At 45.7% G+C, this 26,439-nt stretch overlaps 1 protein-coding gene across 6 annotated transcripts in view; it reads left to right on the forward strand.

Moving 5' to 3' along the window:
- Positions 1 to 22,297, forward strand: part of SLC1A4 (solute carrier family 1 member 4) — a 99,294-nt gene extending 76,997 nt beyond the window's left edge. For 5 of the 6 annotated variants that reach the window (XM_027131841.1, XM_027131843.1, XM_027131842.1 and 2 more), the window contains 7 exons: positions 9,147 to 9,189; positions 11,149 to 11,211; positions 12,807 to 12,973; positions 15,219 to 15,452; positions 16,990 to 17,184; positions 17,487 to 17,621; positions 19,437 to 22,297. In XM_027131841.1, coding sequence (XP_026987642.1) covers positions 9,147 to 9,189; positions 11,149 to 11,211; positions 12,807 to 12,973; positions 15,219 to 15,452; positions 16,990 to 17,184; positions 17,487 to 17,621; positions 19,437 to 19,665 — 1,066 coding nt within the window. In that variant the 3' untranslated portion in view covers positions 19,666 to 22,297. Of the gene's footprint in view, positions 1 to 6,366; positions 6,373 to 9,146; positions 9,190 to 11,148; positions 11,212 to 12,806; positions 12,974 to 15,218; positions 15,453 to 16,989; positions 17,185 to 17,486; positions 17,622 to 19,436 lie in introns of those variants that run through there. The other variant, XM_027131846.1, reaches the window with a different exon arrangement.
- Positions 22,298 to 26,439: the final 4,142 nt, after the last annotated feature.

Consider the following 26,439-nt stretch of genomic DNA (forward strand, 5'->3'; position numbering starts at 1 on the left):
GGGAAGGACCCAGAGAACATTTGTCGTAGCTTGTTGGGGGTAGGTAGTGTTTCATAATGCTTCCAAAAGCCAAACTTATTTAATCCAGCAGGTCATGGATAAAGGTAGGGCAGGTGGTATGAGGAAACTGAGACAGAGATTAAGTGATTTGCTCAAGGACACAGAGTGGTTTGTCAAAAGAGAGATTAGAAGAACTATGGGTCTCATTCCCCCTGGTTCAGGGCTCTATTTCTCCCACTCTTCCCTTCCCCAAGTCAACATGCCATAGAAATGAGGCCATGCTGGCGGCCTAGTCCCATCTCAGAAGTGTTTGTTCTGATGCGCATGTAAGTGTACCAGGTAAGGGTATAGTCGGCTCGGGGCAGACGCTCACTTCTTGTAAGCAGAGGAGTTGAGCCTCTTCAGTGAAGGAAAGCGAACGTGCAGGTTGGATTGGACTCTCACTGAGCAGCTTTTGAGGGGAAATGGAGTCCTGAGCCATGTGGAAATGCTTCCTGAGTCTGGGGACTCTCTGGGTAAACATTTTAAAATTGCTTCCGTCGAAGAAACCAATTTTATGGTTTCATAAAATTTTATGGATGCCAATTTTCAATTTTACGGATGCCAGTTTTATGTGACTCCAGGCATGTTCCCTGGCAGAGGCAGGGCGCAGTCCTTTCTGCCTGTGGGCAAGTGAGTGAATATGAGATTCTGTGGGCAAACACCTCGATGATCCCGCAGGCCTGCCCCTGGTAACTGCCTAGAACCTAAACGCCTGGAAGGAGTGGGGAAAGTCTCAGGTGACTGATTGCAGCTGCCGCCAAGGCTTTGCTCAAGTCCACGACCTTTCCAGACCGTGGAGTGCCCCCAAACTCCCACTGCATCTCTCTGCCATGTTTTCTAATTTAGTTTTTCAAGATGGAACTACAAGTCAGAGAGAAATGAAGCTAATAGACACTGATTATGCCTTTTAGGAAATTCAGAATGCCGTTGCCAAGTGGTTTGATCTCCCAACACAATGTATTAGAAATAGCATAGCAGACTGGGGCATGGGGGTGAGGCTAGAGCAGGCCCTTTGAGAGCTGAGAAAGGACAGTGGACAGCAGCTGGCAGGTGGGAAAGTCATGGTCTCCTCTTGAGCAGCCCAAGCGCCATGCTTTGGAACCTGGAAGAGTACGGGACTCAGTACTGGGTGTGACCCAAAGTGACTTCTAAGCAGGTCTTCAGGAACCCAGTCATTGTGGAACTTCTTGGTCCCTAACAATGTTTACTGACTGTGGGTCCTAGGACATGTCCATACCTTTCTGTGCCTTGGCTTCCTCATCTTTATAATGGGGATCATGAGAGTGCCTGCCTCCCAGGATCGTGGTGAGCGTTAAATGAGTTATGTCTGTAAAGATCTAAGAATAGGGCTGACCCAATAGAGGCTTGCTCGTGTTATAAATGGGGCAAGGTTACAGAACAACTGTGTTTTTTTGGTTCACGTGAGTTAGTGGGGATGGCTCTCTCTTCATAGTCTGAAATAAATGAGAGTGAGTGGGAAGAAAAGGATGTTTGGGACCTCAAGATGACTTGAAGCTAGTGTAGCCTTTAGGTATATTGGGAATCACATGGAGCCTGGAGAAAAGGTGAACAGTGACTATGTTTTGGACTAATATAATCAACACTGTAGGAGATTTGGAAAACGGAGAAAATCAAAACTAAACACAGAAGAGCCTTCCATTCTGAAATGGGGCAGAAATCCTCACATATTCTCCCCAACATCTCAGTTTCTTTTTCCCCTGCATGACACGTGTCTGGTCTCCAAAGTTGACCTCGGTTTTCTTCACCTGTCAATGGAAAGGATTCAGGCGACTGACCTCAGACATTCCTCTGAGTGATAATATTTGTGGTTTTCAAATGGAAAACCAGAGGCTTATCTGCCAACGAGGCAGGTAGCTCCTGGGCCCGGGACACTGTCTGCCCTAGCAGCCAGAAAAATGATCCTGGGCCACTGTCTTGCAGAAGGGGCTACCACGTGCCTGGTAAAGGCAATTGAGATTTTGCCTGTCGCCCAGTTTTCTAGGCTTTATTGCTTTTCTTGCGCTCACTTTCTCAACAGTGGACAGTGCTTGGAGCCTTTCCTTTCACACAGGGTGGTGCTAGGGACTTACCTTCCTTCCGGAGAACTGGGTGAATATGACGCGTCTCAGGCTGCAAAGAACACATATCTTCAGTCGGTGCGAAGAAACCTGTAGGCAAGATGAAGACTCTTAGCGAATCTAACGTGGATCCAAATTAATGGAGGTTTCTCAGCCTAACTAGTCACTAACAATGGCAGCTTAGGATATTAAAAAAAAAATTCTTTAGCTCGACACCATGCCTGAATAGTTCGGAAAAGAACATAAACCCAGAGAGGTAGTGTGGATAGTGATGAAGAACAGACACTGAAATCAGCTGCCTGGTTTTGAATCCAGCTCTACCACTTACTAGTTGTATGGACAAGTCATGTAGCCTCTCTGTACCTCAGTTGCCTTATCTGTAAAATGAGGTTAATAATAGTGTAGCTACTACCTAGACTTGTTACGAGGATTAACTGAGTTAATATTTGAGTGTGTTGCTCATATTCTAGTGTGTCCCAGCCTCTCACGGACAGCTGAGGGCTACTTGATACAGAGAATGAGTACTGCTCGTAGCCTTATTTCCTCAAACGTCCCCCACCCCAGGGTCCCAGCCTTAGCCTTTCAGACTGGAATCTAAAACTGGATGTGGGCCTCAGAAAGAGGATAGGTTACTCCCCTACCCCCCCACTGTCTCCATAGTGTGAGCCCGTCACCCCCAGCCCTTCCTCCGCTCCCAGCCTTGTAGGGGGTACCAAGATCTGAAGGGGCACATCCCTGTTAACTGAACCTGTAACAATAAGCACTAGGGATAATAAATATTTATCAGGTGTACATAGAGTGTCGTATCCTGTTCCGAAGGGTCTTTGAAATTTTCATAAATTCGGTAAAGAATTTTTGAACTTAAATGAAAGGAAATACTTTTGGAACAGAAAAAATATACCAAGCCAAAGTAAATTGTTTTACAGTCTTCTCATATGGAACAGGGAAATGCATACCACCCTTGACAATAGGATCAGAAGAACAAATAGCACCAGATGTATGAAGAAGGAACATTTCTGAAGTTTTTCATGGTGTGAGCTGCACGAGTCTGTACAGTACTACTAACAGAAGTTCTGCTTTCAAAACTTCAGCCTGAGCTCATACCAGTTTTTTTTTTTTAATTTATTTTTTTTATCAGTTATATATATACATATGTTCCCATATCTCTTCCAGCTTGCGTCTCCCTCCCTCCCACCCTCCCTATCCCACCCCTCCAGGCGGTCACAAAGCACCGAGCTGATCTCCCTGTGCTATGCGGCTGCTTCCCACTAGCTATCTACCTTACGTTTGGTAGTGTATATATGTCCATGCCTCTTTATCGCTTTGTCACCGTTTACCCTTCCCCCTCCCCATAGCCTCAAGTCCATTCTCTAGTAAGTCTGTGTCTTTATTCCTGTTTCACCCCTAGGTTTTTCATGACATTTTTTTTCCTTAAATTCCATATATATGTGTTAGCATACGGTATTTGTCTCTCTCTTTCTGACTTACTTCACTCTGTCATACCAGTTTTTCTGCTTGCTTTAAGTAATGTGTCCAAAGGTTCCTAAAGCACCGGAAAGGCTCGTCCATTCATTCTCTCCCAATTTGGTCTGACTTGGGTCTCTGGATTTAGTAGTACAGTCTTGGCATTTTTTGCAAACGTTTTTGACTTAGACCCACTATGAGAAATACATTTTAAATAATGGCATATCCACATACAGACACCTTCACTCCCACATATACAATCTGAAACACAAGTCCTACAAAACAACATTTTAAGTGTGATACGTGCTGATCTTTTCTACTCTGTCTAATGTATTACATCTTTTATAAAATGCTGGTTAGAGCCAGGAAATTGATTCCATGGCCAACTAATGTTTGAAAAACTTTGGTCTAATGTATACCTGGTATTATGTAATTCAAGGAAATTTCTCGGGGTCAAATAACAGAAAAATGACATATTTGAGAATTTAAATAAAATGAAGAGCCTCAATGGTTAGAAGCAGCCTAATACCCAGTGAAATTGAGTGCTGTGCAGAGGTAAGCTTGAGAAAACTATTTGATCCTTCTGATTTCCAGACTGTGGATCTCACAACTCCAGATCTCTACTATCTAATATGATAGACACGAGCCACAAGTGGCTGTTTAAATTTAACTAGTTTAAATGTAAATAAAATTAAAAATTCAGGGACTTCCCCGGTGGTGCAGTGGATGAGAATCCGCCTGCCAGTGCAGGGGGCATGGGTTGGATCCCTGGTCTGGGAAAATGCCACATGCCACGGAGCAACGAAGCCCATGTGCCACAACTACTGAGCCTGCGCTCTAGAGCCCAAGAGCCACAACCGCTGAGCCCGTGTGCCACAACTACTGAAGCCCACACGCCTAGAGCCCGTGCTCCACAACAAGAGAAGCCACTGCAATGAGAAGCCTGCGCACCGCAACAAAGACCCAACACGGCCCACCCCCCGGCAAAAAAATTCAGACCCTCAGTAGCACTAGCCATATCTCAAGTGCTCAAAAGCCACACAACTACTGTATTGGACAGCATAAATATAGAAAGTTCTGTTGGAGAGTGCTGGTCTGTATGGAACATGAATGGGAGATATAGCAAATTGATGTCTCTGGGCACTAAATGAGGGGTTGAATTTGATCACTTCCAAGATCCCTTCCAGCTCAAATGTCCCTCATTTTGAAAGCCCAGATGGTTACCCTGTCAATGTGAGGAGCTGGGAAAAGTGCCTGGAGACAGAGCTCTGGAGGAGCAAAACTGCTTGCATGACGAGCAGCTCATCCCTGAATACAGGAGAGCTCAGGAGTAAGAAAAAGTCTGATTCACAGCAGCATCTTGTTTAAAAGTCAAAGGAAAGAGGGATAAGAAGAATGCAGAGAGAACAAAGTCAGAGGACTGACACACCTGACTGTGAGACTTGCTACAAAGCTGCAGTAATCAAGACAGTGTGGTGTTGTCAAAAGAATAGACAAATATGTCAGCGAAACAGAAGAGAGCCCAGAAATAGACCCACGTCAATATGGTCAACTGATCTTTGACAAAAGAACAAAGGTGATACAGTGGCACAAGAATAATCTTTTCAACAAATGGTGTTGGAACAGCTGGACATCCACACGTAAAAAAAAATGAATCTAGACACAGCCCTTGCACCATTCACAGAAATTAACTCAAAATAGATCACAGATCAGGGCTTCCCTGGGGGCGCAGTGGTTGAGAATCCGCCTGCCAATGCAGGGGACACGGGTTCGATCCCTGGTCTGGGAAGATCCCACATGCCACGGAGCAACTAAGCCCATGCACCACAACTACTGAGCCTGCGCGCCTAGAACCCATGCTCAGCAACAAGAGAAGCCACCGCAGTGAGAAGCCTGCGCACCGCAACTCAGAAAGCCTGCTTGCCGCAACTAGAGAAAGCCCCCGCGCAGCAACGAAGACCCAATGCAGCCAAAAATAATAAATTAAAAAAAAATACTTCTTAAAAAAGAAAAAAAAGTGGATCAAAGATCTAAATGTAACACACAAAACTGTAAAACTCCTGAAAGATAACATAAAATGACCTCTGGTATGGCAATGACTTTTTAAATACAACACCAAAGGCACAAACCATGAAGAATAGAGAAAAATGTTTTGCCTTACTCCTGCAGCCTCGCATCCTTGCCCCTTGGTGGGGGCAGGGGCATGTTCCTGCCCCTGCTCCTGGCCTGTGGCAACCAGGGGAACTGAAGGAAAGGAGTATGATTCTGTGGGTTCAACTCACTGCCTGCAGGCGATTCCTTCCAAAGGATCAATATTTGAGAGCTGAGTTATGTAATCTAAAAAGAGTTCAGTCATCCCATTGAATGTACGTATTTTTTTTGGTTGTCAGATCTCCTTTGCAGTTAGCACTGTATCTTTTGTCCTAACTTTTTAAGCAATTTTGAGATATGATTTACATACAAAAGATGCATCCATTTCAGGGGTACAGTTCAATGAGTTCTGACAAATAGATAAACCATTTAATCACTACCACAATCCAGACACTGAACATTTTTGTCTCCCATGACCCTTCTCAGCAATTCCCACTCTTCATCCCTGGCCTCAGGCGGTTTTGGATAGAAAGTTTTGCTTTCTATCACTATGGATTAGTTTTGCTTTTTCTAGAGTTTCATAGTGATGGAATCACTCAGCATGTACTTTTCTTTGTCTGGCTTCTTTTGCTCAGCACGATGGTGTTGAGATAATCCACGTTGTGTATATTAGCGGTTGATTCCTTTTTATTGCCAGGTAGGATTCCATTGTATGGATTTATCATAGTGTTATTTGTCCACTCATCAGTTGATGGACAATTCAGTTTTGAGCTATTATGAATAATGCTGTTATTCATACAGGTCCTTTTTGCAGACATATATTTTCATTTCTCTTGGGTAAATGTCTAGGAGTAGAATTGCTGGTTCATATGGTAAGTGTATGTTTAACTTTATAAGAAACTGTCAGAACACATCATGATCTTAGGAACTTGATTTTTTGGCAGGAGTCACTGTTTTGACTCTAGTATTGAATATACCCCTCTGTTCCCATTGGATTTTGTAGACTAGATATTGTAGACTGTCTGAAAACAGGTTGACCAAACGGTGGCCGTTTGGTCTAGAAGTTCTGGGTTAGGGTCCGTTCTGGGTGAGACAGTATTGGGTTATTGCTTATGCTAAAGACACCAGGCAGGTCAACAGCTCATTCCTGAAGGATACGAAGTATTTGCAGGGGAAATCGTCCCCCATGGAGAAGACAGAGGGCTTCTAACCCAGCTCTTTCCTTAACTTCCCTGTCTTCTTAGGGGGAGAAGCAGGTGGCCAGCTCAGTCTGAGAACTACTGTGGTAGATGCAGAATGGGCGAAACCTTGGCTCAGGGCCTGTTTCTGCTTCTAACTAGTGTAGCAAATGGAAATGAGATACCAAACGTACTCCTACAAGACTGAGAAGTGTGCTTTGTAATGGAAATAAGAGGCAAATGTAAGTTGCTATTCATCTACACACTAAAGAATAGTCAATACAAATGCCTAGTCTGTTTCTGCCTTTCTTTTAATGTAAATATGCTTGTAATAGGAATCAAACTTCAGATCACCATTTTGCAATGGTTAATTCAACAGAAGATCACATTTTGTCTGTTTAAATAGAGACGTGTACTTTTGGGTATTCTCTAAGTATGTTAAAAGCAATTCAGGTTTCATAGACAAGCAAGATGGGAAAGGCTGAGTTGCAGTCTCTAGATGCTGGCTGTCTATGGAAGCTTCCTGAGTGTTCTAATGAAGTCATTTTTGTGTCTCATTAACCCTTTTGGTGGGTGTGTTCATTATCTATTGTTGTATAACAAATTACCACCAATTTAGCAGCTTAAAATCACACATATTTATTATCCCATAGTATCTGTGGTATCAGGAATCCTGGCACGGCTTAGCTGGGTCTTCTGCTTCAGAGTCTCTTATCAGGCTGCAGTCAAAGTGTTGGCTGCAGCTAGGGTCTCATCTGAAGGCTTGACTGGGGAAGGAGTCACTTCTGAGGACTCGTGGTTGTTGGCAGAATTCAGTTCCTTGAGGTTCAGACTGGGAGCCTCAGTTCCTAGTTGGCTGTTGGCCAGAGGCCACCCTCCATGTCTTGTCATATGGGTCTTTCCAATATGGCAGCTTGTTTCATCAAATATGCAAGCCCAGAAAGCAATAAAGAGTGTCTTCTAGCAAGATGGAAGCCACAAGTTTATGTAACCAAATCACAAAAGTGACATCCCATCACCTTTGGTGTATTCTGTTGGCTAGAAGCAAGTCATACCCATCCCCCACCCCCATGACACACACACTGAAGGGGAGGGTATTACACAAAGGTGTGACTACCAGGAGGCCTCTTAGACTCTGCTTGCCAAGCTGGGCTACAGTCAGACCTGCCTACCTCTGAAACCGAATGCATGCAAATAGTTGCCTAGAGATTCTAGTGCTATGAACAACTCAACCACAGAAGTAAGAATGAGTGGATAAGATTGGCACAAATTGTAAAAGATGGTCTTTTACTCTTCTAGACTTATTCTTATAGGAAGTGGGTAGAACAAACGGATTATCAGTGGGATTTTCTTGTATATCATGACCAGCATCTGTACAATATATGACCCAAAGGAGGCCCTCAATAAAAACTGTGTGCATGAATAGATTTTGGTTTCAAAATCTAGCTTAACTGGATCAGTTCCACTGCTCTCCTTTTATAACAAATATTTTGTACTATCCTTCATCCTGAAATGAAATCCATAAATAGAATTTACCTACACACATAATTTCAAACATCAATATGACTTGACTGTAATATAAAAAAACCCACCAGCTTGGTGGTTGCCAGAGGCGGGGGTGGAGAGTGGGAGAAATAAGTAGAAGGGACTATTATATATTTTTAAAAATAGAAATAAAAATGTAAGTATGCTATAAAATTTTAAAAAAGAAAAAATACTAAAGGAGAGTAATTTATAGTAAAAATAATGTCAGGACGTGAATGCTCTAAACCAAAATGGTTAGGTGCTTGCTTCCGAGTTTAGAGTCACCATTAATGGGACAGCTTTACATTCAGACATTTAGCAGAACAAATGGCTGGGCCCTGGCACTTCCCCCTGAACACACTCCCCCAGTTCCAGGAATGCCCCCCAGTTATTACAACACCAAAACACTCCTTTGGATTTCACTAGTGGGCAGTGCCACTCCCCGTTGAAAACCACTGCACTAGGGCTTAGCCTCTAGGGGAAAGGAAAGTGATGCAATTATTCCGGTTTCCTTGGACACAGCTTACCTCAATATCCAGGGGCACCACGAGGGAGATGAGGATAAAGATCAGTGCACTCAAGGTATCTATTGGGGCCCCGCAGCCGAAGCACAGTTGGGTGCTTGGATCAAGCAGAAGATGGCAGTAAATGCTGGACGTGGGGAAAGAGGGAACCCTGTGTGTCAGGCTGTCAGGAATGGGCATCTTAAAGTGGACACTTTGAATGCTGAATTTTAAGAATACTGACAAAATGCTTTCTTTTCCAACAGAAACCTGTTTCCCTCAAATCTTGTGGTTGCAGCTTTCCGTACGGTAAGCTTGATGCTTTGCTAAAAATATGAAACTTTGGGGAGGGGTGGGTTACGTATAAATTACTGCTATAGAGTTAGGTAAGGTGGAACAGGGAGGGTTGTGTTGTTAACAACACTTGGTATCATTGGCCTAAAATTTATAGATATACCCCTGGAGCGAAAACAAACAAAACAACAAGAAACCAAAAATTTTTCCGAAATATCCCACTAGTTTCAGTATCTTTTCATATCACTTAATACCCTCAAATCACATTTTTGGGAGCTTTTAAATATTTTAGATTTTTTTTTTTTTTTTTTTTTTTTTGGCTGTACTGTGTGGCTTGTGGGACCTTAAATCCTTGACCAGGGATTGAACTTGTGCCCCCTGCAGTGGAAGCACCAAATCCTAACCACTGGACTACCAAGGAATTCCCTAGAATTTTTAAAAAATACATTTTAATCTTTTTTTCTGATTATAAGGATAACGTATGCTCCTTGCAAAAAATAAAAATAAAGTGGAAAAAAGTAGAAGAAAATAAAAATCACCCATAATCACTACCTAGAGCTACCCATTAACATTTTGGTATACCTCCTTCCAGTATGTTTTTTCTATACATGTGCACACTCACATGATTTTAAAATAATTATACTACATAACATTGTTAGTATGTACACGTGCTACACATATTGTTCTGTAACCTGCTCTTATTGTTAACATTTTCTCATGTCGGTAAATATCCTTCTGCATAAGTTATTGGCTGTATTCCACTGTATGAGAGTATCATAATTTTACTCAACCAGTCCCTTGTTGATGGTGGTTTCCAGTTTTTCCCTAATTTTAGCAGTTCTTCAAGTAACTCCCCTGCAGCCATGCTTTATATAGAGAAAGAATATAAAGGTCTAGATAGATGGACTAAACTGATTGCCTTTTTCAAGCCAAGACTTTTCTGTTTCTACTTACAGCCTCTCTTTAAAACAAACATACAAACAAACAAACAACAACAAAAAAAACCCCTGCATATAAACATAGCTGTGGCTTGTATGTATAATGTAAGCTAGGAGAAAAATACAAGGTTTGCGGGGCTTTCAGTGCCTGGCACAGAAGATGTGGGGTGGGTTTTGTTTGCCCTGCCATCCTTAATCATGGGACAGCTGAACATCTCTGCCTGTCTGAAAGCTTGATAATCAAAGCTGAGAGAGACCAGAGCTCTTTAAAGGCCGGTTCAAAGCAAGCCTCTGGGTCTGAACCCTCTAAGGGGCTCCTCTTAACAGTTCAGAAGCCAGGTGTCCTTAGAAGGGTCAGGAAGGGTGTCTTATAACAGAGTCCCCTCAACGATAATGTATACTGCCCCAGGGAGACAACTGTGTGCGTTGGGCAGAAGTGTGTGAAGTCAACTGGCAGGAACAAAGTTGGAGGGACGTTTCACCTCTGATGAGTGGTCTCCCAGAAGACTCAGCCCGAAAATGCTGTCTTGCCTTCCAGCCTTTGCTCTGGGGAGTGGAGGCTGAAGGCAGATTAGAAACAGATGCTGAAAAGCAGTCAGGCTCAAATAAGTTCTGGAACATAGTGGAGCATAAATAAATGAATGAACATAAAATAACACATCGAAAAGTGTACTTCGGCATCGTGGAACGAATTCCAAGTTTCCCCAAATAAGGTGAACTCTGAGCTGTTGGAGATATCAAACCATCAGCTTGAAAGTGTGCAGACCTTCTCCAAACCAGCGACCAGGGGACATAGGAAATTCTCCCCATTTCCTTGGCTTCCTAAAAAACCAGAAGTCTGGAGTGCATGCTGCCTTGGTCTTAAGTAACTTTTGTACAGTCCTCAGAGGCCCTTGTCAGGCCAGCCAAGTGAGGAGTGCCCAGAAGACCTGGAATGAAGAAGGACAGAGTAGCCAGAGGCCCAGCAGTCCTCTCGGTTCCTCCAGGTGGTCTTCAGCTGTGAACTGACGGGAGTTTTGCTTTCTCTTGTTCACAGTATGCAACCGACTATAGAGAGGTGACCCACAACACAAGCACTGGAAACATAACCCGTGAAAAGGTAAAACTTCTTGTGAGATCACTTGTGGCGAATACTTATAACACAAATAATGCTTCATAACTGAGGGAGCATACACGATGCGTGCTTTTCTCAGCCGGACTGAAGACTTTGGGGTTTGAATGGGCTGTTTGAAACACACGGGTTAGGTTTGCTCCTTTGGCCATTTACCATGTTTAGTGGATCCATGTCATTGAATTGGAACTACTGCCCCCTTTCTTAGAAAAAATAATTTTATAACACCCCTTCTGCTATTCTGAAATATAATTAATAGGTGATTTAACCTACCCCTGCACATAGAATTGGTCTTGGGGGTTTAATTCACTATAACCATCATTCATTCACAAGTATTTTTGAGTACCTGTTGTTTACCAGACACTGAGCTAGGTCCCAGCCTTCATGCTATGTAGCTGGAAGGGACAAGGGACCTCAAGAATTATTCAGTCCAGCCATGGAGCTGCCATGGGGAGAAGGAGGGACTTTGCCCTTCCCCACCCCCTAGTACACCTCCTTAGGGCTTGAGGGGCTCTGAGTTCTACCAGCCTTTCTTTTTTTTTTTTTTGCGGCACACGGGCCTCTCACTGTTGTGGCCTCTCCCGTTGCGGAGCACAGGCTCTGGACGCGCAGGCTCGGCAGCCATGGCTCACGGGCCCAGCCGCCCCGCGGCAAGTGGGATCTTCCCGGACCGGGGCACGAACCCGTGTCCCCTGCATCGGCAGGCGGACTCTCAACCACTGCACCACCAGGGAAGCCCTACCAGCCTTTCTTTGATTGAAGGAAAAGTTCTACTTTTTAAAAAAAAGTCAAAAGCTATTAGTTTAGTCTATTTCACTTCATCTTGCAGATGAAGCACCTGAAGCTCAGAGAAGTTATTCAGTATCAGAGCTGGGACTAGGGTTCAGACTAGAACAGTGGTAAAAATGCTCTTTCGGTTTTTACCACGCTGACATGTTTCCTGTTCAGAGTTTCATAATGTGTTGTGATGGAATAAAATGTTCCTCTAACATATGCTTAGAGTAGTGAGATTCAGCACTGCTGGAAAAAAAGAATACATTATACCTGTACATTTTAAGTCAGTGATTTAAGAAAGAATATCCTGAAAATACCCACGTTGATTCTGAACATCTTTTTTGAAATTCGTCAGTGAGGAGACTATGGTAAGAGCCTAGCAGCAAAGAATTTGTTGACATTTAGGAGGCAAAGTTCCAATCACTGACTCTTGATCTGAAGGACCTTTTCACCAATCAGCTCTTCTTCTAAAAGCAACCCTTTGAAGTGATTGTCCAACCTCTAGCTGAATTTATCCAGTGATGATGAGCTCGCTACTTTCTGCTTCAACCTATGCCCGTTTTGAACAGCTTTCAGAGTTAACAACTAGGTGAAGATTTTGTTTGTTGACTTCCATATCCTCAGACTCCATCTCCCCTTGAGTTTCCTGCCCCTTGATTTGTGAAATCACTGCGGGTTAAAGAAAATCTGAGCCTTTCCTCCTTCCGGGCACAGTGTTTCAGTCTGGCAGAGACAACGGAGCAAATGCATTCTTTAATTCTCACTCATCTGTTGTAAACTTAGACCCTTTGTCCCCTCTGATCCTACAGATCCCCATTGGCACCGAAATTGAAGGTATGAACATTTTAGGATTGGTCCTTTTTGCCCTGGTGTTAGGAGTGGCCCTGAAGAAACTCGGCTCTGAAGGAGAAGAGCTCATTCGTTTTTTCAATGCCCTCAATGAGGCGACGATGGTGCTGGTGTCGTGGATTATGTGGTGAGTGTCACCCTGCCACCTGCTCTCTCTCTCATTTCTCCTGCCATCCAGAAAAGAACCTGACTTAGCTGTTCTAGGTCACCCCTATGGGACCACCTGGACCAGGGCTCTGTATGTGGTTGATGTACCACAGGCCAGTCTTGGTACAAGGGGTGAAGGACCTCAGAGAAACAGGCATGTGTCATGGTTACCAATCACTTCCTCATCACCCACAATGACCCCTGGGTTTTATCATTGGGGATTTATCCATGAGTCCCACCACCATCCCATATCCCATGAGATGCCCATGTCATCTTGTGGGGCAACGGATTCCATAAATTTGCTATCTGCTGTATAAAATGAGGCTCATTTCACTTTAAAGGATAGACTTCAAGCTTCAGAAGGGCCCCTTCCTATAGTATTTTACAACATGGAGGGAAAATCCATCTTCACTCCATACATATATGTGAACTTGGAATGGTCTCTCCTTTATGTGAATGTTTCTTTATGTAATATCAATGCAAGGGCAATTGTTTAATAAAAACCATCAGATTGATTTCTGGCTAACAAGGGAAAAGTTGACAAGATCTCTCAAAGTAACTTCTCAGAAATCATACCGATTTCAGTGCCAATGCCTCGTAAGCTTTATCCTGCTGTTTTACTCAAGCCAAACTTTGTGGGTTTTAGCTTCTACCCATTCGTTGCTGAGAAACTAGTTTCTCCTTTTGTGCACAAAGCATCTTCCTTATTGTCAACCTTTAAATATCCCAGAACGTCTCTCTCTTAGATGGCATTGGGATGGCAGCTGCACTGATTTTAGGAGAGAAGCCTGGCATTTGGTAAGAAAGTTTGAGATTCGGTGGGAAGCCAAGTTCGGAGCCTCCCCTGGTGATGTTTATCTTGCTTAACCAAATTTTCTTGCTCACCCCAAAATTCCAGAGTCTGACTCTATATTGTAAACATGACACTTCATATGACTGCTGTTGTTCAAGGGAGAAAAATATTTTCAGAAAGGAAAACATGTTTTCATCACATCGAGTTCTTTTCCTGGCTTATTTTTTTAGTCTAAAATCCTCCCAAAGGTTGGATTAAAGGAAACTGTGGAAGAAAGTGACGTTCGTATGTTAAGACATTTGTTTTCAATCTGGAAACCAATTTACAGTCATTCCTTCAATGTGATGTATTAGTTACAGAAGCAGATATTTGGAAGGGCAGACCCAGCTGAGTGTCTTAACCGCAGTGAGAGATCTGTTGCCTAAAAAGTGCCTATGCAGGCATAGGAAAGTAGGAGTGGTTATCAGAGGATGGGCCTGGCTTGAGGATGGTCCCTAAAGATTTTGGCCTAATCTATAATGTTTTAATTCTTTTGAAAGGAGAATGTTTTCATGTATTACTATGGGATTTTAAAATAATAATACTGCTTAGAATATCTCTGGGAAGAAAACTCAAGAAACCAGTGACGTTGGCTGTCTCCTTGGAAGGAAGATGGGTGCTTGGGTACAGAGGTGGGAGGCAGACTTCACCCTTTTGTACCCTTTAAAATTTGAACCATGTGACATTATTATGTATATAATTAAAATTTACAAACAAAGTTGATAATTATAAAATTCTTCCTCAATTTATATTAAATTCAAAACAGCAGACTTTTGTTCTTTGTAGCGCCCATAGTTCATTTCTTCCCTTCCTTCTTCCCATCCTGCCATTAAAAAAATCTTCACGCTCCAAGAGTGTTCCCAGAGGGTCATTGTTAATGACTTTTTCCCACAGAATCATGTTTTCCAAACCACAAAGAATTTAAAACTTCACAAAAGGCCCAGCTTTGGCTCAATCCTGTATCACAGCAATTCTGCAAAATAGGTGTCTTTTGTGTTTCTAAGTTCTGAGAACAATCCTGAGCAAAGCTGAAAGTCAAGCTCACAGCCCCAGAGGCTTTGCTCTTGAAGAGTTCCTTGCCTTTCCACTTGGGAGCCCATATGGTTGGTTGCATCCAGCTGTTAAGAACATACAATATCCAAGGGGAAAGAAGTCTGTGTCCTAGTCCTGACTCCATCACCCACAATGAGCAATCATGTTAATTTTACTCAGTTTCACGGCCTGTAAAATGGGCACGGTATACCCCCATCCTTTTCTGTTCCTTAGGGTCATCCTAGGGAGAGGTGAAGACCACCTAGTTGAGAGTCCCTGCGTTCTGTGACAGGAAAGGCCTACATCTCTCAGCCCCAGCATCACCACCCTTACTGACCAGTGCCCTTTGCTCATGTCCTAGGTACGTACCTGTGGGCATCATGTTCCTGGTTGGAAGCAAGATTGTGGAAATGAAGGACATCGTCGTGCTGGTGACCAGCCTGGGGAAATATATCTTCACATCTATATTGGGCCATTTTATTCACGGAGGAATTGTTCTGCCACTTATTTATTTTGTCTTCACGAGAAAAAACCCGTTCAGGTTCCTCCTGGGCCTCCTCACACCATTTGCAACAGCATTTGCCACCTGCTCCAGGTGAGTGGGTTTCAGGTGCCCTTGGCTGCCCCGAGCTGTATTAATATGGAACCAGACGAGCCTGTGGTGGATGCACAACCATCACCTTGACATATTTTAATTTCTTGAAGACTCTAAATTGGTGTCATCTGATTTTTTTGTACTACCAGCCCCACAGCTCTTTGGAAGTGGATTTTTAGGATTGCCAGAATGAGGGATTGCCTCGTTCCCTTCTTCTTGCTGCTTAGAGGTCAACTGGACCATTACTTAGTCCAACTGTGGGTCTTCACCCTAATTAGACCTCTGCCTAAGTGAAAGAAGGCAGCTACTTAAAACGCATTGCATGGGAATAAAGACGCAGACCTACTAGAGAATGGACTTGAGGACACGGGGAGGGGGAAGGGTAAGCTGTGACAAAGTGAGAGAGTGGCATGGACATATATACACTACCAAATGTAAAATAGATAGCTAGTGGGAAGCAGCCGCATAGCACAGGGAGATCAGCTCGGTGCTTTGTGACCACCTAGAGGGGTGGGATAGGCAGGGTGGGAGGGAGGGAGATGCAAGAGGGAAGAGATATGGGGACATATGTATATGTATAACTGATTCACTTTGTTATAAAGCAGAAACTAACACACCATTGTAAAGCAATTATACTACAATAAAGATGTTTAAAAAAAAAAACCTCATTGCAGGGAAGTTTCTAGAATGATACCTGCCCAATTCTTTCTCCCTTTGGATGGGTGAATTATTTCCTAAATAAGACCAAGGCATCCTGGTGAGGGATGCATGCTCAGCTCTCTAGGAGTCCACAGTATTGTGGGATTATCTCATTTAACACAAAAGATGGACCTTGTCATTATTAGAAATCCTTCACAAAAAAATTGGGCTTTCCAAATACACTAAAGGAAACTTTCAAAGGATGGCAGCACATCGTTTCACTCACACATTTAGTTTTTGCCTCTCTACTGCATGTTTCCTCCCATCCTGACTGGCTATGTATATGACAAGGTCATGGGGGGAAAGAATGAAGGAGGTAAGTTTCTCCAGCTTAGGCAGAAACAAGCCTACTCTTGGTGTGCCAGCCACACCCTGCAGAAGCTGCAGAGCCCACTGGAGAGAGCGGGTCTTATTCTTTGTAATCTAGGAATACAGTTACTCTTTCCAAACTCTCAGAGCCATCTCGGCTTCTTGGTCTAAAAGAAAAAAAAAATCATAGTTTGCCTTTTACTTTTTGGGAGGAAAAATATTCAACAGAGGAGACGCACATTTTGTACCATGAGACAAGGTGTGGTTCTTGAGAAATTTGGAACAGGGGTATCCAGGTAAAAAAAAAAAAACAGGTAAATCTAAGGAGTCCAATTTTGAATACTTTGGGAGTTAACAAAACCCCACGTGTGACAGAAACTTTGCAACAATTCTGATATTTCTCTTATTTCAAGGGGAGAGTGCCATAAACTAGGATGGTGCCAACTGCTCTGTTCCCAGGTCTGAGCTGAGTACTATGTTAGCCTGGGCAGCAAGGACTATTCTCATGGTTGGTTGTTTGCGTTTCCAGCTCTGCAACCCTTCCCTCTATGATTAAGTGCATCGAAGAAAACAATGGTGTAGACAAGAGGATCGGCAGGTTCATCCTCCCCATCGGGGCCACGGTGAACATGGACGGCGCAGCCATCTTCCAGTGTGTGGCCGCAGTGTTCATTGCCCAGCTCAACAATGTGGAGCTGAAAGCAGGCCAGATTTTCACCATTCTGTAAGTTCTGTAGTCTTTCCTTCATCATCAGGTCTGGTACAAAACGTGAGGTCTTTTTCTTGTGATTTCCTTTGAAAAACTTCATGAATACCAATCTCACCATGGTTCGGGTGTCTCATTTGTAAACTGAGAACAGCGTGAATTCATTACTTGAAGAGAGTGGAACCTCTGTGAAGGGCATAGCTGACAGACTCTAGGGTTGTGTGGTCTTCAGTTTCCAAGCCATGGCTGCCATGTTCTGCATGTTTCTGTGCCCCCTCATCCTCTGGGCTAATGACTGATCCTGCTGTCCCATCCCCTAGAGTGACAGCCACAGCATCCAGTGTGGGAGCAGCAGGCGTGCCAGCTGGAGGGGTCCTCACCATCGCCATTATCCTGGAGGCCATCGGGCTGCCCACTCATGACCTCTCTCTGATCCTGGCTGTGGACTGGATTGTGTAAGTAGCAAGTCCTAAGGGCACCGAATAAAAGAAGGTCTGTAATGAGCTCCCTAGAAGCTTGGCACTACTCTGGCCTGGGGCATGCAGAGAAACTTAAAACATGTCATTACTGAGAACTTGCTCAGAACATTCAGGAAAGCCAGGGGCCCAAGGGTCTATGGAGATTGGTGGCTGCATAGGGGTCATAGCCATTGGAGCAGCGAGCCTTCGGGAATGATCATCCTTGGCCTGGAATGTCCAAGGAGTGATTTCTGCAAGGGGAGAAAAGATGAGCCCAGCTAATGCGAATGTCATGGCTTGGGCTCAGGAGCGGAGTTAGGAAGGAGCTGTGATCCAGATGACCATTACCTGGGCGCCCATAAAGACACAGAACAGTTTCTGAGTGTTGCTTCCTTGAGTCCCATGATACCTTTCTCAGATACAAACAATACCTGTTTTATAGGGAAGGTCCGCTGAGGTACTGATGTTGGACAGTAGAGCATGTGAATAAGAAAATGAACACTGGAGCCCAGGAACCTGGGCTCAAATCCCAGCTTTGCCATTTACTAGTTGTATGATATGAATCATCTGTGCTTTGGTCTGCCCATCTGTCAAATGGGGATAAGAACAGAACCTACACCAGAGTTATGGAGGAGACTAAATGCGTTAACACGTGCATAGCACGTAGAAGGGTTCTAGGCACATGCAGGAAGAGCATTCGGTCAACACTGGGGAAGAAAGACGCCCCTGGCCAGGCTAGTCAGAGCTGGGCATGGGATACCCTAAACACTGGAGCCTGGCCCTGGGCTCGTGGCTCAGCCCATGGTGGCTGGAAATCTTGTGTTTGGAAATCTTCAAGCCCTGGAGACTTGAAGGGGCTTCTCAGAATCCCTACAGCTCCTCGGGGGTGAAATGTGACATGTGCCTTGGAGACCCGCCTTGTCTAGAGAGCACTTGGGAGGGAACTCAGTCCCTGCGATGGTACGTTGCGGTGAGCTGGACGGGACCAGAGCTGCGTGTCAGAGGCCCTGCCTCCTTCCTCACCCCGCTGTTTCCTCTACGTGGGGAGTGCAGGCACGAAGGGGCACTTAGCCAGGACGAGGGACGCAGGGCGCCAAGCGGGCTGCCCAGGCGAGACCTGCAGTCACAGGAGCCCTGTACCACCGCGACCTCTGATTCCACAGCCCTCAGCTTCTCCAGTGCCGCGGGCAAGGTCACATTTTCCCCCTTTCTTCAGAATGGGCACAATACTTCCTCTGAGCCCCAGGGATGGGGGATGGTTATGGGGGTCTGGGAAGACAAGCTTCTGGAAGGGACAGTGCTGTTCTCTGTGAGATGGTGTTTGCCACCAGCCAGGGAAAGCATGTGGAGGTTACAATTCAGTAGAGATGCAGTGTCAAAGTGAGAGCAAGAAGGCAGGTTCCCACAGCGCAACCGTGAGTGGGAGAGAAGCTGGACCCAGGACGGAATCTGTGCGATCATCCCAGCTGTCTGTAACTTTTATACGATGGTGTCTCACACGTGAAATGCATACATTGAAAGATTTCTGGAAGGAAACAGATCCAGAGGTCAATACTGGTTCACTCAGGGTTGCGGAGTATGGGGGGGCGGGGTGACTTTTGTTTTCTCCTTTGTACTTTTCTTTTTCCCAAGTTTTCTTGAGGATCTGTTAGTTTCATAAAAAGTATTTGGAGAAAATCACTTTAGCATCAAGTGAGGCCCTGTGCCCTTACTAGCTTGCTCTCCCTCAGTGTCACAGCTTCCTGGTGGCTCAGCCCAAGGTGACATCCGCCCCCTGGTGGCTGTAATGCCTGCCTGTTCTCTTCCCCCCAGGGACCGCACCACCACCGTGGTGAACGTGGAGGGCGATGCCCTGGGTGCAGGCATCCTCCACCACCTGAATCAGAAGGTGACGAAGAGAGGCGAGCAGGAGCTGAGTGAGGTCAAAGTGGAGGCCGTCCCCAACTGCAAGTCGGAGGAGGAGACGTCACCCCTGGTGACACACCCAAACCCCACCGGCCTTGCGGCCAGCACCCCCGAGTCCAAGGAGTCAGTTCTGTGAGGGGGCTGGGCTTCCAGCTTGCCTGCGGGGGATGCCCGCCCCATCGGTCCGGTCGGCAGACCCGGGCACCGCCTTCACTGACTTCTAGCCTCCCGTGCAATGCTTTGGCCCAGTCACTGGTTTGAGGATTACTTCTCAGCACAGGCATTGGGCTTCCCAACGGGACCTGGTTCCCAAGGACCAGGACACTCTGCCATTTGGCTTACCATGTCTAGGTGCAACTGTGTACACCCCAGCTCTGTTTGGAAACACACCCTCGAGCTGCCGGGCGGGGGGAGTAACAGGCTCACAGGACCTGGTGGTTAAAGCTTGGAAAATGCACATGTTGCTTCACCGCACCCAGGAAAGCTCAGCCTTGGGTGCTTTCCGGGCAGACCTGGACGGGTGGCAGCCATCTGTCGCATTGCCTCGTGAGCCATAGTAATTGGAAGAATTCCCAAATTCATAGCCGTGGCTGGAATTCACTGAGCTGGGCCTCAGGTGTCGAGAGTCTACACATCGGCCTGACTGGCTTCTGGGTCACTAGGCTGGAGGCGCTGCACGTTGTCGAGTTAGAAATACTCCATGGTGTTAGCACTGCTAGGGTCTCTGGTCAGTGGCACTAAGTAAACAATTACATTCTGAAGTCAAAGAAAGGAGGGGGAGTACAGGCTGCAGGGGGAAGGGAAGCAGCCTGATCAGGCCAGGACATACACACACACACACACACACACACACACACACACTAATGTCCCCATTCTGGCCCCAGCCCTGGGGAGGTTTTCTGCTTTCATGACCTGGGCCTATGTCAACACTGTGGCTCTATACCCATCTACTCTGATTTGGCAACAGGCCAGAGAGGGGCCCCCCTCCTCTGGGGAGGTGTCATGTGGTCATCACATTCAGGACCCTGGCTGGTCTAGCAACAGATTTTAATCCAACTAGACCCTCCCTAAAATGCTGCATTGCAGCAAAAACAAAATTTTAAAAACCCCACAAACCCACCCCTTCATTGGAGTGAGGTACCACTGTTCCCAGATGCCCTAGCTTTGGCTGATTTCCATAGACTTGGTTTCCTTTCCCTCCAGGACGTCAGTTTAAAATTATAAGCTAAATGGTCCACCTGATACTTACTGACTTGAGCTGAGCCTAGGGGAGGGGGCTTTACGGAGAGAACAAGCATTGCCCGGGATAGGGAAGGAAAACCTAAAAGGCACTAGACTGCTATTTCTCTGTGGCTGTTGGTGTGTATCTGTGGGGTAACCTGCAGCAAGTCCTGGAGCCTCACTTTACCCCATTAGTACAATGGGGCTGATGTCACCTGCCTCTTACCTACCTCAGAGGGATTTGGTGAGGCAAACTGAGTGAATCCGCGAAAAACGACCATTTCGCATTTTGCTTCTTGGATATCAAGTGCTAACACCCCCGTACCCTCCTTACTGTTACCTAAGTGATACCTAAGTTCTCCAGGAGGCTCCTTCTTCTGGGGAGGACAGCTTTTACGAGCAGGGCTTCGTTCTGTGTGCAGGAGCAACTGTTATCACGTCACTTGTTCTCTTAGTAGTTTCTTGTGAGCATCAAATGCAGCCTCTTCCTGACGTCCTTCATCTTTTTGTGAATTAACTACCCCACCTCCCAGCACACTTCTGGGTACCTGACCTCCCCGCGACTCCCAGACCCAGGCACCATTTCTGCCACCGCACACTGGCCACTAAAACTCCCAAACTTTCAGCCTCGCTCATTCCCTTGTCACAACTGGAATGGGGGGAAGGGGGGACAGAGAGTGAAGCTCCCCTGTACTAAGATTGTGGGGCATGGGCCTGAGCGGAATGGGCGGGGAAGAACCAAGGGGCACGGAGCAGACCTGGCCCTTTTCCCTTCAGCCCTCTTTAAACCAGCTAAGTCACTCCCGTCTCCTGTGAAGCAGGAGTGACCAGGAGCTGGGCTGAGAGGAGCCTGGAAGCCTCGACCCTCTGGCTTGTTGCTGATGCCTTCTGTTTTCAAAGGGGAAATAATCACACTGATGGATCCCAAACTGCAAATCCCAAACATTCACTATTTTTCAGGTGTCATTAGATCTCATCTTTCCTTCTTCCACATATATACATGGCTATGTACGTACACATACATATATGCAGCATGTATGTGGGAGGTATACATGCGGGTAACATCTATATGTATGTGTGTGTGTATATTTTAGCTCCAGTCCGGGCGAGTTTGAATTTGGACAGAGGTGGACTAACTGCAAGTTGCATGTCTTTGGCATCCTGATTTTCCTGTTTCTAAAGGTGAATTTTACAAAACATGGACAGTAGAGCTGGACAATCAGACTCAGGGACTGCGCATCCTCTATCCTGGACCTGGGATTGCGGTGAGGGGAGCACCGTGCCTGGGGCAGGGTGCTTCCTTGTAAAATCCAGATGGTGATTGCTCCCCTTCCCTTGGCTTTCTCCCTGTTTTTCTGTCTGCAACAAGAATCAGACCAGGAGTGACCCGGCTGGGGAAAATGCCACTTTCTCATTGTCTGAAGATGTCTCCCCTGCGCTTCTAACATGTTGTCGTAAATACTGTTCATCTCTGACTGTTTTGTATGTGTGACACTTGCCTTAAAACATAGCAGTCCTCAGAAATGAATACAGCCTTTCTACTAGGATCTGCATGTTCCTTTATTCCTCCCTTGTGTTTTGAAGTGGTATTTACTGGTGGAGCTCTTCTAGGGGAGGGCCTGGGGGTGACTGAATTGATTATTTTTTCTAGTAGCGTTTAGCCAGCACGACCCCCTGAGGCCTAGCGGGCCACTCGGGTGTCAGAGCTGCTGCAGGACAGTCACTGATGTGACTTGCGGTGGTGAGCGTCCAGGCTCCTGGGCACCTCCCACTCAGCACTAGCAGGGATCTTGAAACAGTGAGTGGTTTTGCGGCATACCTCCATAGTCAAGTCTCGTTAGGACAAGTAGGTCAACAGGCCTTAATTGACCATCTACTGTAAGCCTAGAGCCAAGCTGAAAGAATGCCCCAGTCTGTAGAATTACTGAGAAAGTCCCTGCCTAAAACAGTTGCCCATGCCTACCATCCTTGCCACCACACCCAGCCCATTCTTTCATATCATCTCATTTTCAGTGACACTGCATTCCAGCACAATTAGGGAACTTAGAAACCTCTTATAATACGATTATCCTACAAGCTCCCACTAGCAGCCTTAGTTTCCAGACCCTGGGGCCTCTGAAGGAAGAGATCTCTGGTCTTACCTGGACATTTGCAGCCCTTCATATAATATAGCTCCACCTTTAGAGGGAAAAGAAAACCATACATCAACCTCAGAAGTGTTCCTTCTTTGAAAAAATTTTTTCAGCTAGTGTCCTGAGGTCAGTAGAGATTCAGTGTCTCTTCACTTTTGAAAAAAATAATACCTTTATTGAGATATAATCCACACACCATAAAATTCACCCCTTCAAAGTATACAATTCAGTGGTTTTTAGTATATTCACAGAGCTGTATAACCATCAACAATCTAATTCCAGATTTTCATCAGCCCAGAAAATAAACCCAGGACCTCTGACAACCACTTACCTACTTTCTGTCTCTGGATTTGCCTATTCTGGACATTTTGTATATGTAGATACAAAATGCTTCTTTTATAGATACATCCCAGATAAAGAGAATTGGTGTTCAAAATGTAAACACTGCCCACCTTCCCACTATTTCCATTCTCCCCACACACACCCACAGGAGAGCCTGTAAGATCTTGTTAATCATCAAATACAGATTCAATCATTTGAGCATATTGGGGCAAAAAAAAAAAGTGAGGGGTGGATTCCTGGATTAATAATGGATTAACGGACTTCCCTGGTGGCACAGTCGTTAAGAATCAGCCTGCCAATGCTCAACATGGGTTCAAGCCCTGGTCTGGGAAGATCCCACATGCCGCGGAGCCACTAAGCCCGTGCGCCGCAACTCCTGAGCCTGCGCGCCACAACTGCTGAGCCCGTGCGCCTAGAGCCCGTGCTCTGCAACAAGAGAAGCCACCGCAATGAGAAGCCCGTGCACCACAACAAAGAGTAGCCCCTGCTCGCCACAACTAGAGAAAACCTGCACACAGCAAAGAAGACCCAACACAGCCAAAAATAAATAAAGTAATTAATTAATTAATAATAATGGATTAACCAGAACACAACTAATTTGAAGAACTTCTCCCCAAATGTGTAACTGATAAAGGTCTAGGTACCCAGACCACATGTTAAGTTACAATGTGGTCTGGATCCAGGCAACTGAGTCTGCTAACATTCTGCTCCCTGCACTGTGTGGTTCCATGCCCAGGCACATCATATTCTTTGTCAGCGATGCCCCCTGGAGTTATGCAGTGTGCAGACTTCATGGTTACACATGGCAGCCCTGAACTCGGGAGGTGAGTTGCAGTTAAAAGATTTGACTCACGCTCAAACATAAAGCATGTGGAATATGTCTGCCCTGTAAAAATATTTTTTTTTCCTTTTAATAAGTAGTGGTTAATGAGTCTCAGAGGCAATGAGGCTGAAGTTAAGAGGAACATCCTTAATCAACTTCCCTGGTCAGGTTGGTTTTCCTGTTAGCGTGCCTGTCACAAGGGTTTGTTGCCAGCTACTTTGTAGCATGAATGTACATTTTATCTCTAGGCCACAGAGCACCCTGGGCTGGTTGGCTGGGCTGCTCACAGGCCCTCCTGACCTCCAGCCAAGCCCATGTAAGAGAAGCAATCTCGTGACAAAAGGATCTTGTGAGTGGTGGCCCACTCCACTCCGTCCTTCCAGAAACACAAGAGCAACAATGGCCAGGACTGAAAGAGGCCAGACACCAAAGCGTGCAATGCTCTGTGTGGTGTTATTCCATTTACACCAACAAAACTGACCTACAGAGTTAGAAGTCGGTTGAGTAGCCTGTTCAGGTGGAGAGAGGGGGTGGTGATTAGAGGGGGACTAGCGAGGCCTCCAGAAGTGCTGGCTATGTTCTTGATCTGGACGGGTGTTTGCTCTGTGATAATGAATTAAGTTGACCCCATATATTTTATATACTTTTCCATAAGTGAGTAATACTTCATTAGGAAAAAGAATAGGGGTGGGTAGCAGGACCCAGCAGGAGATCCAGCTCTCTGTAGGGGGTCCCAGTTACTTTGGGTGACCATGTCTTTTCTTAGCTGTCCTGTGGCCCATGGGAAATGCTCTCAGCTAATTGCATCTTGGTCATCTAGAGCAGGGGTTCAGCCAACCGGCCCCCACGTCAAATCCAGCCTGCTTCTTGCTTTCGCGTGGCCCTCAGGCACTGCTCCAACAGACAAGCATTGTGAGCCGTGGAGACCAAGCTTGAGTGGCCCCATCCACTGGGTCGGGGCCAACTCACCCATTAGGCACAGTACACACAGGGCCTAGGGCCCACAATATGTTTAGGAGCCCACAAAGATAATTTATTTTAAAATCAGAAGGAAAGCATATAGCCCATCCTGGATTATATTTGTGTTTATAAAATATAATCACAGCTCTAAAATATAATCTTTAATACGTGCTTATGGTGGAAGGGTCCATGTGACAGAAAGGCATGTGTGGCCCTGCTCCCCGTTCCTCCCTCCACTCCCAGCACCAGCATCCCTGGTTGGTGGCTGCATCTTACCCCTGCCCAGGGTCCACACTGGTCACCACCTGCATGTTGGGGACTTCACTGTTGGCAAATGCTGGGGACCAGGCAGTAGAAGCCCAGTCCAGGTGTTGGCAGCTTGGCAAACTGCCTCCCTCTGGCCAGTGGCCCAAGCTGAGATGACTGGACTTATGCTCTAAGGCTCAGGTGACACTGGCAGAATGAAACAGACTGTGGCAGCCCAGCCTCCCGCCCCATCTATCAAGCCTCTCCCCATCAGGCCAGTGGCTCTCTGTCCTGAAAACGTCTCCAAGATGATGCCACCTGGGCGTCAAGGTATCCACTCCTGGGAATGGCCCACCCCAGGCAAATGGCGTAGGATGGAGCAGGGCAGGAATTTTCTCTTCTGTTATATAAGAACCTACACTATATCCTCTATTTGGCTTTTCTCCCAGAAAGCCTAAATAACTTACCATCTGGTCCTTTATGGAAAAAGTTTGTCAACCCCTGCTCTGAGGAAAATATGTTCCCTCTCTCCTGACCGATTTGCCACTGGTATGGTTTGGTGGAAATTGGAAAGTCATGTAAACTGTGCTGTAGTGTTCAGCCCAGGAAAGAGGGCCCAGCCACCCCAACCCTAGGACAATGGCCTGAGGCTTGTTGGTTGGCTGGTTGCAGGTTTTACTAGCTGGAAGACAAACAAAGGCACGTATCTCTGGGACACTCCAAGACGGCCCCCAGCAATCCCTGTCTGCGAGTATTCATGCCCTGGTGGAGCTCCCATCCACACCAAGTAGGCCTCATCTGCGAACGAGTCTTCTAACCGTAAGTTGGCCTCCAGCCACAAATGCTACTTACTAGAAAAACTTAAATCCTCAGATGCCTATAGTGAGAGGAGAAAAAAGCCACATTCATGAGGATAAATGAGGCGAAGTAGAAAGTCCTACCCAGGGGTTCTCATTAGAATCACCTGAGCTTAATAACTGCTTAAGCCCCACCCTCAAAGAGTCTGATTCGATTGGTCTAGGTTTGGACCTGAATAATTTTCATTTTTTAAGTCCCAGGTGATTCTAATGTGCAGCCAAGGCTGTGAACTGCTGAGCTAGTGATTTATAATAAATATAGATTTGGTCATTCAGGTGACCAAAATCTACTTCTCATATAGAGTTGGTCTTCATCCGCAGTTCCTGGC

The sequence above is a fragment of the Aethalodelphis obliquidens genome, unplaced genomic scaffold, assembly GCF_003676395.1.
Source record: "Aethalodelphis obliquidens isolate GAN/ISIS:26980383/991018 unplaced genomic scaffold, ASM367639v1 scaffold40, whole genome shotgun sequence".
NCBI lineage: Eukaryota > Metazoa > Chordata > Mammalia > Artiodactyla > Delphinidae > Aethalodelphis > Aethalodelphis obliquidens.